The sequence below is a fragment of the Bactrocera oleae genome, chromosome 6 (genome assembly GCF_042242935.1).
Source record: "Bactrocera oleae isolate idBacOlea1 chromosome 6, idBacOlea1, whole genome shotgun sequence".
Lineage (NCBI taxonomy): Eukaryota > Metazoa > Arthropoda > Insecta > Diptera > Tephritidae > Bactrocera > Bactrocera oleae.
Window position 1 is genome coordinate 41,829,832 of NC_091540.1, and position 16,611 is coordinate 41,846,442.

Genomic DNA, 16,611 nt, shown 5'->3' on the forward strand with positions numbered 1-16,611 from the left:
GCCAAAAAATATTAATATTTTTTTATTAAGTAACCTTAATTCGACTTGAAAGTTGCTTATACTAAACATATTGGCTAGAAAAATATGTTTTCCGTTGGAACCAAACTATTGGCTTCCGTTACTGTCTTCGTTATAATTATCTCTATCAAACAACGCATCTTAATATGTTTTCTTCTTTAGTTCATTTCTGAGAACGGTGCTTTGGGAACGAGCTTTGATTATTTTCGCTGAAGGTACTATTAGATACCCCTCAGATTGGTTCAAACTCCTTTGATGACACGTTTTTCTATTAAAATAGATCTTGTCAAAATATATCTTCTATTTATTCAAACATGACTGGCGTAACTAGCAACACTCATTTGGCCCCTCATTAATAAAAATAATATGATTTTGCACATATAATATCATGCTTCGAACAATGTAGCGCTTTAAGTGAAAAATACGCTGTCCCTGGTAGTCACAATTAAGTTGCCGTTATTATTAGATAATAATATCCTTCAAAATAGCGATTAAAAATCAAATTATTGTCTTTCCGTAGCAATCAATCTAAGATCTAGCCGCCAATCGCGTCAATATGTTTGTGTGGCATATGCGTCACGCGCATAAACTTAATACTTAATACCACTTAGTGTAACAAATGCGCTGATTGAGCTATTGCGAGCCAGCTCAGGTCGGTCTTCGAAACCGAAAATCCAAATAATTGATAAATATTTGCGGATGAACCACAATTAAATGGCTAAATGGGTCAATTTAGAGGCGCTTTTAAGTAAAGCAAGCAATTTCTCATTGTCATCGACGCATACATTAATGTAAGTTTGTGTGTTTAAAAATATGTGTCAGTGTACCACTCAATTCCATAATCAATTATGAAGTGTGAAACTTTCGATTTTACGCAAATCTCATTGACCACGACGACACACACGCGCGCACACTGAAAGGTGGACAGCAAAACAACACCAGAGCTCAACTGGTTGACTTCGCGATACAAGTGGTGTCAGAAACAACAAAGTTGTAAATTGAGTTTGAGCTTAAATTGGTGGAGATATCATTGATTGATTTGAAAGCAAATACAGACAGCTACTTCTTATTCGTATCGGTTGAAATTATGTGTATATATGAATTAGGGTGGGACCATTAGTGAGCTGTAGTTTTCAGGAAAATATATACTTGTGAAAATAATTTTTCATGTACTGTGGTATCTATGCCTTATATATGCGATTTTTCAGAGAAGATGTTGGGTATATATTAATATTATTTTAAAACGCTGTACTATGTTACTTGTAGAATGTTTATTTTTGGACTTTTATTGAATATTTTTGGGTGATTGTAGTGTTTTTGAGTGCGAGAATGAATGTAGTATTACTTTAATTTATATTTTTAATAAGTCGTTTAGCATATACTAGCTTTTTACCTCATTCTTGTATCACTGAAAGAAATCCACTATAATTGTCGGACCAATGTACATAAAAACTTCTCTACTCGTCTCAAAGGCCTTATATAAAATCACATCATATCTGAAACGGAAATAGTTGTAAGCTTTTATTTTACCTGGAATTTTAAATCAGATATATCCATTTCTTAATTTTCTAAAAGATATATTTCTGAAAGCAGTAAAAGCAGAACAGAAACCAAAGAAAATTAATCGAATCTTTGAAGTAGTATATTATATTATATAAATGTTCGGAGGGGTTCACCTCGAACAACGCATTTACTTCTACACTAAACAACTTTTGTGACTTTGTCAAAGAACGATCGCATCTCAACGCAACTTCGACAATTTTTCCCTTATTCTATTCAGTTCAATTGAATTAGAGACCCTGACCACGGTGGTAATCGATTCTTATATATACCATATATTATGTACTGTAGTTAGTAAGAAAAATATCTATAATATTTTCCACAATTCTACGTCGACCTAATTACCTCAGAGCTCATTTGCCAATGTGTGCTACAATCAACCCTTTTCTTGATGGATTGAGGTCGTTCAGCAAATCCGTTAGAAAATAGTAAAGAGAAGCTAGTTACCATCGTGTCAGAAAACTTTACAATATTCCGGAGTCTTTTGGGATGACTGCTCTAATTGAACGCATGCGTCTATCGTCTAATTAAAGGACCACCAATAGTAGAACTACGATGCTATGAAACACCAAGAAATCCATCAGATGTGTGTTTTTTATAATAGAATAAGGGGACGAAGATTTGTTCAATTTTTATTTTGATTGCCATTTGGCCTGGAGTGTCAAAAATTCGCCCCACCCTACATTACATACTTGTATAGTATGTGTATTTGTAAGTATGTATGTATATACTGTCATTACAAACTCAATTGTCTAGTCGACAGCATTGGAATAGTCCACAACAGCTTAATCACGGTAGCTCCGCCGTTTTAGTAACTGCAATCGTCTTTGAAAACTCGGCACCTCACTAATAGAGCAAGTACTTTTACTTGTTGGCGATTTGCGGTTTTCAAGTTTACGATTTCTTATTTCTAAATGTCACAATTTTGAAAATTGTTTGTACCCCTCGATCTACTCGCTCTGCAGGGTATGCACATGCATGCCACACTGACTAACTGACTTTGCATGATTTGGTGCCGGCGAAATGACGCTGTAATATACTCACTTCAATACGAGTATCAATAAACCTATATATATATGTATGTGTGTGAGTCCATATGTGTATGGGCGTGTGTGTTTGTCATGTCCACACATGAAAAATGTTAAAATATGACACACGAGTCGATCGGTCTTCTGGGTGATGTGATGACTCCAACAGTGTGGTCAGCTAGACAGACTGGCGGACGGACAGCGGCAGTGAGTCGAGCAGGCCAGTTGCGTGGCTCGCAATCTGGCGGCCAGTTTACCCAGTGTCACCAGCAACAACACCACCAACGATACTATAACGGATGGGTGTGACGTTGCGCTTGACTTGAGTGAAATCTCATCAAAATGTGGGCACGTAGCCACCCAGCAGTCGCGCACACATCCAAACATATGCAGACTGGGTGTCGTGCCAACACTCGTGCGTTCGTGCAGCGTGCTCAAGTACATGTTGATGGCGCTTGGAAATTGATGTTTCTATTAATGCAAACCAATTAAATTGGCGTCGTTTCTTTGCTGTTATTGTGTTGCGCATTATGGCACTCCTAGCTTGGCGTTGGTACCGACGTTCTATAGATTAAAATATTTTTCATGAATTATCTCTCATTTTCCTGCGAGAAACATTTATGCAAAATGCAACACTTCATAAACGTTTGTACATGTAGATATATGTGTGTATGTGTTGGTAAGCTGCTTGTCAGCCGCTTTATGCGTGACAAATGCGCTTAAAAAATCATCGCTCCATTACCGTCATCAGCGGTTGACTTGAGTTCCCTTCATTCACTGTCTTAATACGATGATGGACCAGCAGATTTGGGGTGATCAAGGCTCCGAGCCATTTGCCTAAAAAATACTATCAAAATTGCATTTCAGTCAAATATTGCTGATGGTTTAAACAAAGGCTGAAAACTTGTAGTTTTGAAGAGACATTTATTTTAATAAATAAATAAAAAATATGTGACTTAACACAATTTAATTTATTTTAATATTCGATGATTCTTTTTCAAAACCTCCGAAGAAAATGTGTCTGGCGATGAGGACGATTTTTCTGTTTAAGATTACTCATACATCAAATCTGAAAGCCAAATAAATCAATTATTATTACCATAGAATGATTTATTATAATATTATGGAAGGACTAGTTAAGGCTTTAATTTTTGACAAAATGTGGATATTATTATCAAAAATCGTATTCCTTAGTTCATTATCTGACAGTTAAATCTTAGAAGGTTGTGTCAAAATTTCGACTCGATCGATGTAACCGTTTCGAAAAATTTTTTCTCATCGACTATGAAATCAGCCGATTAGACTAAGTTAAAAAAATTTTGCAAATACTCCCATATCTCCGAAACTATTTGCCGATCAACTTGAAAATTTCGGAAAGTATTTTCAAATATATATGCATTCGATATACCTATATGCAAAAACAAAAATCGAATTTTTGAAATTCACAAATGGATATTACTCTTTAAGTGAGAAAGCTCCCACGGATTTTTCATTAGCTTGAGTATATTCGTCACTGTTTTAAAATATGAAATAGTATTTTTTTAAAAGGATGTCATCAGATATAAATTTTTAGATCTAGATTATTTTATCAAATTTCCGATAATTTGCTATATGGTTACCCTAATGGGTGACTATACAAAGCTTAATATTAAACCACTTTTCTTTCCTTGCCTGTTGCTCCAGGTTGAAATACCTCAAGTAGCCATTGAATTTTCTCAATTTAGCTAATATTTTTTTTTTTGAAACAGCGATACAATTTCTAGTAAAGAGAACTAGACAAATACCGACGGTGTTCTTTATTTGGTTTTATGGGGTTGCCACCCTAGTTGATTTGAGAAGACAACTACAACTTTATAAATAATGTTGTAAACTTAATTATACAGTTGAGAGTGAATCAAAAAATATTGAACTAGATGCAAGTTTGAATAGTGTAACCATCTGACATTAAAAAAAAAACTAACTGAAATAAAAAAGAAAACTAAATGATTGTTAAAATGTATAATATTATATATTCATCCGCCAAAAACATAAAAGATGTTCAGCGATAGGCAATAAATTGTGATAAGATGGCAACACCGTTGCATGATTATCACCTAATCACCAAATATTTAAAGTAAAATTCTTTGAAATAAACAATATATTATATTTCGTTACAAACTGTAAGGTGGCAACTTATTGCTCAAGTAATTAAGCAACAAACTTATGCTGAAAAAGTAAATATAATATGTACTAATAAAATGTTTCAAATTTAAGGGGTTAAAAATTAAATTATATTTTCAATAGGTTTAGCTTCTTTCATAAAATCTATAATTGAATATAAGAATAAAGATATTCATATTACTAGTATATTTGATATTATATTTGAAAAAATTCTTGATTTTTGACATTTAATATAAGAAATTACTACTTAAGACTAACACTAGTTAAGTGTTAAAATATAAAGATTTAATTTAATAAACTCTGCTTTATATGTAGCTTGTCGACCAACTATTTTTTGATACTAAATTTAAAATTTTCATGTAAGTGAGTAATTCAATAAATTTTTAAATCGCGCACAAACTTTGTAGTTTATACTAAATCGAAAACCAGAAACGGTTACAATTTGTTCGCTTCAATAAACGGTTAACCGCTTTGTTTTTGCTGCTTTGTGTTTAACCGCTTTGCGGTGTCTTAGATAATTATAGGGTTACGGCTAATATGCGTAGCATATTTCAATTCAGCGGCACACATTGGGGCAAGGGAGCGAGTTCGTGTTCGCTCATGTCGCTTCGCCGACGGGCACATTTAATTTGCTGCTCTAATTTAACTTACAATAAATTCCCGCTGCACAACGTATTATTAAAAATCAATTTTTCCTTTATTCAGGACAAAATCATAAAAATTTATTGTCATAAAACATGGATTTCAAGAAAATTGTATTTTTTTTTGAATAGGAATCACGAATTTGCGTGGAGTTAGAATATAAAAGCATGTAGTGAATTCCTGGAAGGCCTTGCATGCTGTTTTTGTAGTTAGAATTTATCTTCAAATAATATTTTTGGGTAGCCTTGAATTTTGCTAAGAAAACCATTTGCTTTTAGAAGCACTCGTAAAACTTTGTTCTTGTGGCATGAGTCATTAATTGTAGTAATTGCCTGAGATTGGCGCTAGGGAAGCAGGTCATTACTTAAGTCTTCTGATTCTGCTTTACTTGCGAAGCGTTATATGGCGCATGTGCTACTTCACAAATTCATCACAGCTGTTTTCTTGTTTGGATTTCGCAATTGTATCTTTAAGCATGGCTTATTCTTAAATTTTAGTCTTAACTTTTAACGGATAAATAAAATATTAAAGAAAATTTTGTTGATTTTATTAACATTTTTTGGGTTTTAGGAGTAGGAAATATAAATGACCAAAATTTCTACATAATTTTTGAAAAGAAAATCGCAAAATTTCTATTCTACATTTAAACGCGTAAAAACCAAGTAAACTTCTAAAAGTAGTCTATTAATTTTTTTTGTTTTAGGTTTTGAAAAGAAAATCGCATAATGTCCCAAAATATTAGTTCTACACATCATTATGTTTTCAATTGTTGTCTCCATTTCGCAGCGAAAACGACACATACACTTAAAAGAGTAATTTTAATTCTAACAACAATTATGTACTGTTTGCGGTTATAATTGTTATAGTAATTTAATTTAAGTTTTAGTAGTCATGATAACGGTAAGCACAATTTAAAACTGTAAATGAATTGCGGTCAGGTTAAATATATATGCATACACGCGAAAATAAAAATTTAATAATAAACCTTAATTCCGAAAGATTTCATTCATTTCTCCACACAACTCTGCTACAACAACTTGAGTGGCATACTACACATCACCGAGGCTTCGACCGACAATTTGCTTGACTGGCGTCCTGGCATGCAGCGGGGTGTGTGTTCACATTCATCAAATACAAGAGATGCATGCTTCAGCAACAACACTAGAAACAACAAAAGCATTGCTAACGCTGCTGCTATTAGCAGAAAAGCAATCGAAATATTCGTGAGCGTTAATTGATTGCAAAGTGCAATGCACTGCTCTAACAGATTCAACACACACACACATGCATAAGCATATATATATATATATATATATCATACATATATATACACATATACCATACATATATGTATATTATGTATATATAGGTAAGCATATGCGTTGTTGTTTGTGTATGTGTGTGTGAGCATAAACATTAAAGCGCATTAATGATTTTTATTCAAGAGATTTTTCACTGAATTTCATACCGCTATCTGGACAATTCCAACGGCAATTTCCTTCATTTTATCATTCATCGCTGTCGTCTTAAGCGCACAATGTGCATATTCTCAAGCGTGGCCGGGCGCCAACTGTCCAGCTGTCAAGGTGGGGGCATGCAACAAAGCGCGTCACAAAGCAAAAACACAAAAAATAAAAACAAATAAATAAGCAAACAACATATTTGACCAAATCACCAACAATTAATAACGATGAGCGCACAAACGCACACATACACAAGGGGCACAAGCTGAGCTACGTGGCAATATTGTAGTGCTCAATACAAGCGCGTACTTAGTGAAAATGTCAATTTCAATGTCAATGTGCCGTGATTTTGTCCATATTAAGCGCGAACTTAGTCACAACAATAGCAAAAATAACCACCTAGATGTTGTAGTGGTTGTAGTTGTTGTGACAGCATTAAATAAGCAATAGGTCTGGATGCATTCTCATCATTGTTGTTGGTAGAAAGTAAGACGACAATTTGTACTTCAACTCGGTGCCTAATGCTAGCGTTGTTGTTATTTTTGTGCTGTTGACAGTTGGCTACGTCAAAAGTGAACAAATAAATATTAAATGCTGTTGTATTTTCGCTTTCTTGCAACCAAGTCAATTATTTAAGCGGTCAACTGCGCCGCGTTCGCTTTATTGCGTCAATGCTCCAGCGTTTTGAGTGTTTCCTCATTGCGCTGAATTTAACAGCAGCAATATGTATGTCTGTGTGCACACTCGACTGCATAAGCCAATCAAAAGTAATAATATTTTCATTTAGACTGACAACTGCATTTTGAAACTCACACACACATACATATTCACACGCGCAAATACTCCAATTAATCCATGTTTGCACTCTTTACTCTCTACTTGCACACTTTTGACATTTGGCTGCGTGGAAACTTGCACGCGGCACTTGGCAGCCTGCTTGACTATGACGATAATCGAAAAAGACCTTGCCTGGTGGCAGATAGGCTTGCCATTAAGCTTATTTCCAAAGCAACAAATATAATATTATCGATGCTTTTTAGAGTTTGATGAAATTATACTTTGATGTAGCACAGAAGGATGTATATAATTTCGCCAACGATCTAAACAATATGGAAAAAATTTCATGGATGGGGACAATACCCTTCACAGGTGCATATTTTATAGCATAAAGGGTGGCTAAGTATTCCACGAGAATCTTTCCAAGTATAAGCTCTTAATTGTAACGGGAAGGTCCTTCGCCTTAAAGTTTTCAGTTTTTTCGTACTATAAGATAAAAAAATTCATATCACGTTTCTAACTACTTGAATAAATATCTCGTTGCATAAATTTTGTAGGATATTAAATGCTCTGCAAAATGGTGTAATAATTTTTCGAATAAGTTAAGCGTTAACGAGATATCCATCGACAAAAATCGAGCAGCTTCTAGTTCGCATAGGAGGGACAGACGGATCTGGCGAAATCGACTTACCTTATCACGTTGGTCATTTATATGTATACTTCATAAGGTCTCTGAGGTAAATTAGAAATCTCTTGGCAAATTATCCTGTTCAGTGTAGTACAATAATTTCCAATTTAAATTTAATATGCTCTCACAAGTTTTTAACATTTAAAGTATATAGCAACACGCTCCCTTATGCCATATTTCAAATTTTGTTTTGTTCGAAAACAAAAGACTTCAGACACAAACCTGGTTTGTTCCACAAAAACATAACAGTACTGTTCTTACTTTTCGGCCTTTATATAACACACACTCCCTCTCGTTGCACTTGATGAAGTTACAATTTGTTAATTATTTACAACATTATATATTTATTTTCGGTTGCAACAATTATCTCTTTAAGTTAAGTGCGTACAACCAGGTGGCACTGCCGTTAAAACGCACAGAGTGTGCAACATGGTAATTATAAAGTGGGGAGGATTTCAAAACGCGAAAATGCAACAAAAATAAAAATAAAATTGAAAATATTGTATATACACACTAGCGTACATGCAGTCGGATCTACGTACCGAAATTACAGACGTTAAAAACCAGCAAAAACAATAACAAAAACCTTAATGATGTATTGCAATTGAACTTTGTGTTGTTGGTGTAATAAACGAATTGTATTTCACAAACAAACAACAACAGTAATAGTTGAAGCAGTAACAACAACAATAACAGCTTCATGCGGCATACTTCATGCTCCATGCATATTAAGTTTTTCACAATAAGTGAACAATTGAAAGGTGTTGACAATGCAATTACCCGCAAATTTCAGTTGTTGTTTACAACCGGTAATTTGAAAAGTAAATACACGTACGTGCAACAAGTGGCCATTGTCAAAAAGTGAGTGGGGATGTTTGCGAAATGGCTCAATTGTTATAGTTTTTTGGTTTTATTTTTCCGGTGCATTTATTGCTGGTTGTTGTGGAGGCGTTTAATATTTTGAAGTTTTAAAGGTCGTAGGAACGTACTTCGCGGCTATTAACTACAACCAATTAATCTGGTTGAGTGAAAATTAAATTGGCCTAATCACTGCTGGGGCGTTAATTTTGAATTTTTCCCAAAATGGGCACCATTAATTTATAACGTTAATTCAGTGTTAAGTTATTTGGAAGAAAATTATAATGATCTTTTACCTTCACCTTATATTTATCTTTATCCATATCTTTACCTTTATCTTTATCTTTATCCCTATCTCGATCTCCATATCTACCTTTATATTATTTAGTTTCCCATCACAAATCTACTCAACATTTGACGCATCGCAATCGCTTACTACCTTCGCCGCCAACGCAGTAATTTTCCTGAATATTGTCAACAACAACAATTAACCCGCTTGCTATAGTTCACCCATACCCCAAAAATAACATGGTGTCACGTTACTGCTTCATGTGTAAAAACATATTATATTAGTAAGACAGACAAGCCAATGCATCGACAGGCAGCTGGGCAGAAAGCCAGTAGCCGTCGTGATTTGTGGAAAGCCGTAAATTTCTTCCGAAACTTTAACTTTGGAGCAGTCGCAAAAGCGGTTGGGCATATGAAAATAAGAGTTGCCAAGGTTTTAGATAGCGGTGCATTCACCTACAAGTAGAGACACACAACAACAAATCAGACAGACAAATACAAGGGTATATGGTACATATACATGTGTTAGTACGTGTGTATGCTCGTCTGCAGTTTAGTTGCGAAACGTTTGACTGACACCAGTCAGTCGCTCGGTTCAATGTGCTTGAATAGCTGCTATTGTTATTGTGGTTTCTTGCAACTGAAAAACAAAAGGTTGCAAACGGTAGCGATTAGCACATCACTCGCACGTACATATCAACGATTTTTTAAGACCAACAGTAGCTGATAGGTTAAAATTGATCTTGAGCCATGAAAATAAAGGCTGTGAAACTAGCAATTACAACAATATTTTTCTGTTAGCCAAAGAAAGTTAGAATTGCCTAAAAAATTATTTAAAAAGACCAGGGTATATTTTTATGCTTGCAATTTTTCCGTTATATGGGAAACTTACGAGATATCTTCATGAAATTTTATATACATTATTGTCCAGAGCTACAATCTCCGAATATATTACTCGAAAACTGACCAATCAAAATCAAGATAAAGATATTTTTATACACATTTCTGCTATAAGAAGTGAATGCACCTGCTAAGGGTATTATAGCTTTCGTGCAGCCGAGGTTAACGTTTTTTGTTCTTTTCAAAAAATATTGCAGTATTTATGCATTATACATTTTTTCTAGGTGGCAACCTTCTTCAACTGTTTCTAAATTAGCCCTGTTCAGTTTGATACCTACAATAACTACTTATGATTTTTCAAATTTTGAATTTAAAGTATGTGGCAACCTTTCACTATTTCTATCGAAAAACCAAGAAGAAATATTAAATCAGTCTTTACTAAGATGACGTTATGTACGCTGCCAACATGATGAAATTCTGTTACGCTACGCAATCATCGACGTATCGAGCGACCCGCATATTTTATCATTTTCTAGTCCTAAAAATTTAGTTAATCAAAATTAAAATATTCGATTGTAAATTAGTATTTCTTTCACATTACCGCTGACATCATTATTCTGTTTATTGTTGCCATTCGCTGCTTTCATTTTGAATACACATAAGTGTGGTGTGGTTATATGAGAGAATGTACATGGCCAAGTAAAATGTCATCAGCTAAGCATTACATAATGACCTAAACAGGCAACCTACACGTAAGTCCCAATTTACATATGTACATATATAAATATATTAGTATATAAGAATGTATATGTGTGTGGGCTCATTTGTTCAGCAAAGTCTCTTTCACTTTCCATGGCAGCGAGGCAGCAACTTAACAATGTCCTGCGTGTCCTCTACATTGCTGCAAGTACTCATATGTACACAAAACAACAACAACAATAGCCAAAAACAAAACGAATTAACCATTTTTCATTATGTGGAAGCAACTTAATTACTCCAGACGTTGGCCAACTTCAAGCTCCCTGGCTGCGATATTTCCATATCGTCGGTATCGAGCTGAACCAGCAACAACACTGTCGCCAAAGCCGCGTGTGCCTGTATGAACTGCAACACGCCACCCCGGAGGCTGTCGCAGCATTGGCTGTGTGCCTTGATAGTGTTTGCTTATCGGCAGACGAGGCAATATCTTTAGGAATTTCGATGTTTGCAATTAGCAACAACACACACACACACTACATTTAAACAAACATGGAGGAGCATAGGAACAGCAGGCAGTGATTTTTAGGTGTTTTTGCGCTTATCGCTTACATTATATAGCAAATGTGATCTCAAGTATGTTTGTGTGTGTGTACTTGTGCTTTGTTGCAGCTTCTTTGGCAGCAGTGTTTAGCTGTCGGTAATTAATTGTTAACATTTAACGTGTTTCTTTGCTGCTTATTAGCCTACTGCGCATTGTGGCAAGTGCCTCAAGTGTGTGGTAAGTGCGGCAAGCAATGCGGAAGAGCTTGGACCACAAATTTGTTTGCAAATACCTAAAGTACTTGTATTCATGTAAGTATATATTCGCTGTAAGAAAAAAAAATATTGCAAGTTGCCCTTTTATAAAGTGCAAAAAACGCTTTAGATGCCAGGCATTGCTTTGAAATAATAAATCACATATTTTGGTTTTGCATTTTCGCATATTTTCGTGCCTAACAAACATATATCACTTCATACTTTTTACTTAAATTGCAGAGATGCTACAGTTTTTACTATGGTCTGAGGCAGTTTCGAGTTCAATAAAAGCGAGCTGCTTCGTTTAGTGCGAAGAAAGTTCAAATTTTAGTTTTTATGCGAGAAATATAGATTTTAGTTCTTTCTGTCATGTTGTTTGTGAAAAACAGCCTTCAAGTTCAATTAAGGTTACTTAATAAAATATATTTTCTGAAGATTTTTATTAGACCATGGTAGATAATTTTAAAAATCAAAAAAGGTCATAGTAGGATGAAACCCATCGGAAACGAAAGATAAAATAACAAAACTGAAAGAAAAAATATTTTATGGGCTATCTGAGGTCGGGAAAAGGCAAAGGGAGGGCGCTGCTGAATTTTTAAAGGTCAAAAATGGTTCATTTAAATAAATAACCATATCCTATGTACTTAAAGATTCAATAAAAGAAATAAAAAAATTTTAATCCAAAGACTTAAAACTGTGTTTTCTATTTAATTCCAATCTTGCGGCAATTTTGGGACACGTTAATTGTGAAACGCCTGATAACTCTCTGTACAAGTCCATTAGTTTGAAATTTAATTATTGTTATTGTTATTTAATTATTTTTGAAATCAATAGAATGAATATCAAAAAAAACTAATAGTTATAATAATAAATATCATAAAAATCCGCGTCCGTTCCGGTTAAGTAGACCAAATTATTTTGGGACTGAGTTTTGGTCAAATAGAGAGCATTCACTTTTAGTTACCATTATCTGCTTGAACATTATTAACATTTATCAAATATTTAAATTAATTAATCCTATGCAAATTGAGTACTAAAACTACTTTATATTATTTTAAATATATATTATTTATATATTAAATTTGAGTATAATAAACTTTAAAATATCATATATAATTCGAAAATTTTAATTATCAAACCATTAATCTAAAGCTCTATAAAACATTCGTTATTGTTAAACTGCTTATGCAAAGCCATTTTTATGATTTTTTGTTTCCAAATTTAGGATAGCATTTCTGAGTTGTTTATTGATAAGGAATGTATTCAAAAGTCGGGACAAAAGCGTTGTTTGCAATTCCTTTATCTCTACACATACTTGCATCGAGAATATACTAAATAATCTCTTTGGGCAAGTGGATTTCGTGCGCAACAAGCGCTTAGTGAATTGTGGGTTCAAAACAAGATTCAAGAAAACTGGATGGTTCTTGGTTCTAGAGATGGAAACCAGCTGCATATGATTATTCAAGAGCTGTTTATGGAGGATCTTCAGCGTTTACGAGAGGCCACTTACGGGTGGATGTCAAATTATCGTAGAAGTCTGGCCTAAAAAACAACAAAATTATATGTATTATTAATCACATATGTACATATGCTTACACACACACCTATATGCTTGCCAGTGAGTGCTACGTTATCAGCAAATATTTGAACGTTCCACAGGAATTCCAAGGCTACTGCAAAGCACAGTTTATTTCTGATCTTTCACGCGTGCAAACGGTGGTATTAAACATTGGTCAAAAAATATGTTCCTTCTAAAATTTCTTGCGCTACTATCGAGTCTAATATTAGGTGTAAAACTATGCGCAGGAAAAACGGACATAACTGTCGAAGGTCTCGACTGCAATTGCGATGTAGATATTGAGATTGTGAAAAGAGTTCTGGAAAAGCTGGAAAAAATCGAAAAGCGTGTGGAGCACACCTACAGCCGAAACGAGATCATACAAGAGGAAGTAGCGTAATAAAGTGTTGTTGTATAAACAGTTTTCAATAAAATTTCTAATCCTTTTTGTTGTTGTTGTATAGCAAAATGAAAACCAATATGCCCAGAAGCTGCTTGGAAGCTACTGCCGCCACATCTAAAAGTGGCATCTACAAGATTCAAGTTGGAAGCCTTAGCGAAACCCCATTCGAGGTGTGGTGTGATCAGGATACCGACTTCGGCGGTTGGACCGTCATACAGCGGCGTGTAAGTGCTGATGTGGACTTTTATAGGAATTGGACGGACTATAAGGTCGGTTTCGGCAACTTGGCCGATAACTATTGGATCGGGCTCGATAAGCTGCATGCACTCACTATAAGCTGTGAACATGAGTTGTACATAAAAATAGAAACCTCCGATGGTGTGAAATACTATGCGAAATACAGTATATTCGTTGTGGGTAGCGAGGCGGAGGACTTTGTTCTGAAAACTGTGGGCGATTATAAAGGAGATGCCGAAGATATTTTAAAATATAACGAAGGCAGTAAATTCAGTACATACGATCGTGATAATGACCAAAAGGATAATAGAAATTGCGCAAAGATTGATCGTGGCGCCTGGTGGTATCATCGTTGCTATTTGAGGTGAGTTGCAATGGCAAAATACATATTTTGCATAAATACTTGTAATATTTACATACGCGTGCATTAACAGCAATTTGAACGGCGATTATACAGAAAGTAATAGCGGTCAGGGTATACTGTGGATAGGTATGAACAGAAGTAAGTCATTGAAATTCGTACAAATGATGATACGCCCGACGCAGGCCTGCATGAAGTCACTGAAAAAATAAAATACTTTTACGACATGACGCTCAAGTGCTGACCTATAGACCTATACTATGTATTATTAAAACTATTATGTTTATATATACTTTATAAAAGTTCTTATCTGTAAATAAAAGAAAGCGTGAATAAGATCAAAGGTGACGTATTTCGCGATGTAATTTACGAGTGCGGTCTCTTTTTATCAAGAGACGTATTTAAGCTGAGGGGCCTATTGCAGCCTATTTCATACTAACGTTTCATCTCTAGCATTAATGTGAAAATAAATATTTCTTTGTAGTGAAAATGTTTGTGTTTATATGTTTCTATTTGTTGAAGGCATCGAAATTTGGTTTTATAAAAGAAAGAGCAAAAATTTAGCAGCAGGTCTTTGGCTGCTCTTGTGTGCGACTCACGGAGAACATTCTTTGATAAAGTTATATTTTTTTTTGCAGCAACAGAAAACATCCCTGCAGTAATTTAGTGGAATGCTGCTAAGAGGGCAATGCTTGGTCGGATAAAAATCCAGGTCCGTTCCGGTTACGTAGAACCGATTGTCGTATGAACGGGTTATCTTATAAATAAAGTTATCACATAAGTATTGCCATCGGCGTTTCAAGGGTGATATTTTGAAGATGTTTTCCTTTATATCGCTATATATATACATTTTTATTCCTAAGAAATTTCTTGTCACTGTTCCTCAGTTTTCTATGAGTGTGTTGGCACTCAGACAAAAAAAGTGAGAGTGAAGTATCCGTTCGTGAGTTTACTCGGCTTATATGCTCCTTCCCCAAAAAAATTTAAAAATATAGCACCTCAAAGATCTATATCTATAATTTTATATCTTGTACCCTTTTAAAAAATTCCTTAACTGTGTACATTTATATTGGGCCACTGCTACAGCAGCATCCACATTAATATTTAATTATTTGCCACTAACTAAAGCGCCTCACTCAAGTTCATCTATGCACCGCCGCTTTGTCCACATTTTGACAGACTATTTGCCAAACAAACAGCAGTTGGAGTTAACGAAAGCGATGGGGCGAGGGAGAGTTCGCAGTGAAAAGTTAAATTTACTGTTTAGGCTCCAGACGTCAAAAGCCACACACACATCACTCAATCAACTTAGCAAGCGGCGGACAAATGATTTGGCAGGGCGACTGCATTCGCAGCAAAGTGTATTTGTATGTGTGTATGTATTATATATATGTATGTATATTTAGCATTTGTGCGCCTATGGCCAGCGATGATAACAATGAAAAATGGGCAAATAGCGAAAAAGTTTAAAGGTTAATTAATTTTAAATAATCGACTGCGAATGTCAGTTGTAATTGTTGTGTTTAGGCCGTTGATTAATTGTCAACAGTGTGTGGTGAAATAAAATCAATTATAATTTTGCAAACATTTTCGTGAAGTTTTTCGCATGTCTTCTTAAGCACAAATCTTTTTTCTTTAATAAGTAAATTTATATTTTTGTTTATATGTATAAAAGTATATTGCTAAAACCCGTAATAATTTATATAAAATCTGCGTTTATAAAGAAGCGATTGCAGTCTTCAGTCTGCATATAATTATGTAATGCATGTATGTATGCCCTTAGACTTTACAAAAAATATTAATAATACAATTAAGGATCTACTAAATTCGGTTCATACCGACACATACCTACCATCGACTTGAGACTTGATTGTACTTTAGAATTTGTCGCTAACAAAGAGACGCCTTTATAAAAGTTTTGCTTACTAGGTTATACTGGCCGTCGGTCACGCCATACATAGACCTACTGCTCCTTTGTATTGACAGATAGAGGTTATGTTTAATTTGACGTGAAGTATTCGTCGTACAGAACATCACCTACTTTTCGAACTTTAAGCAAGCAAGCAACATAGTTTGCTACTTTGTCTAATTCTTTGAACACCGAAGCTCCTCGATATTTGAAACGAGCTCTAGATAGTGCTGGACAGAGGCAAAGAAGGTGTTCCAGCGCCTCGCTCATGCCAGCTTCTCTGCACTTACTGCATGTATCGTCGTTACTTATAACCATCCAGCTTGC

General features: G+C 34.8%; 2 protein-coding genes across 3 annotated transcripts in view; one reads left to right on the forward strand and one right to left on the reverse strand.

Annotated features, from left to right (window-relative positions):
• LOC118682016 (serine protease snake-like) overlaps window positions 1-16,611 on the reverse strand; it is a 255,238-nt gene that overhangs the window by 42,887 nt on the left and 195,740 nt on the right. The gene's annotated exons all lie outside the window — the stretch shown is intronic.
• On the forward strand, window positions 13,346-14,783 carry LOC118683881 (fibrinogen-like protein A). The gene is made up of 3 exons (XM_070111578.1): window positions 13,346-13,770; window positions 13,839-14,378; window positions 14,449-14,783. Exons 1-3 carry the CDS (start codon window positions 13,559-13,561, stop codon window positions 14,585-14,587), a joined length of 891 nt encoding a protein of 296 aa, XP_069967679.1. The 5' UTR covers window positions 13,346-13,558; the 3' UTR covers window positions 14,588-14,783.

Coding starts and splice junctions, on each gene's coding strand:
- LOC118683881 (XM_070111578.1), top strand. CDS start 13,559: ATGTTCCTTCTAAAATTTCTTGCGCTACTATCGAGTCTAATATTAGGT. Junction 13,771..13,838: donor ATCATACAAGAGGAAGTAGC/GTAATAAAGTGT, acceptor GTTGTTGTATAG/CAAAATGAAAACCAATATGC. Junction 14,379..14,448: donor TATCATCGTTGCTATTTGAG/GTGAGTTGCAAT, acceptor GTGCATTAACAG/CAATTTGAACGGCGATTATA.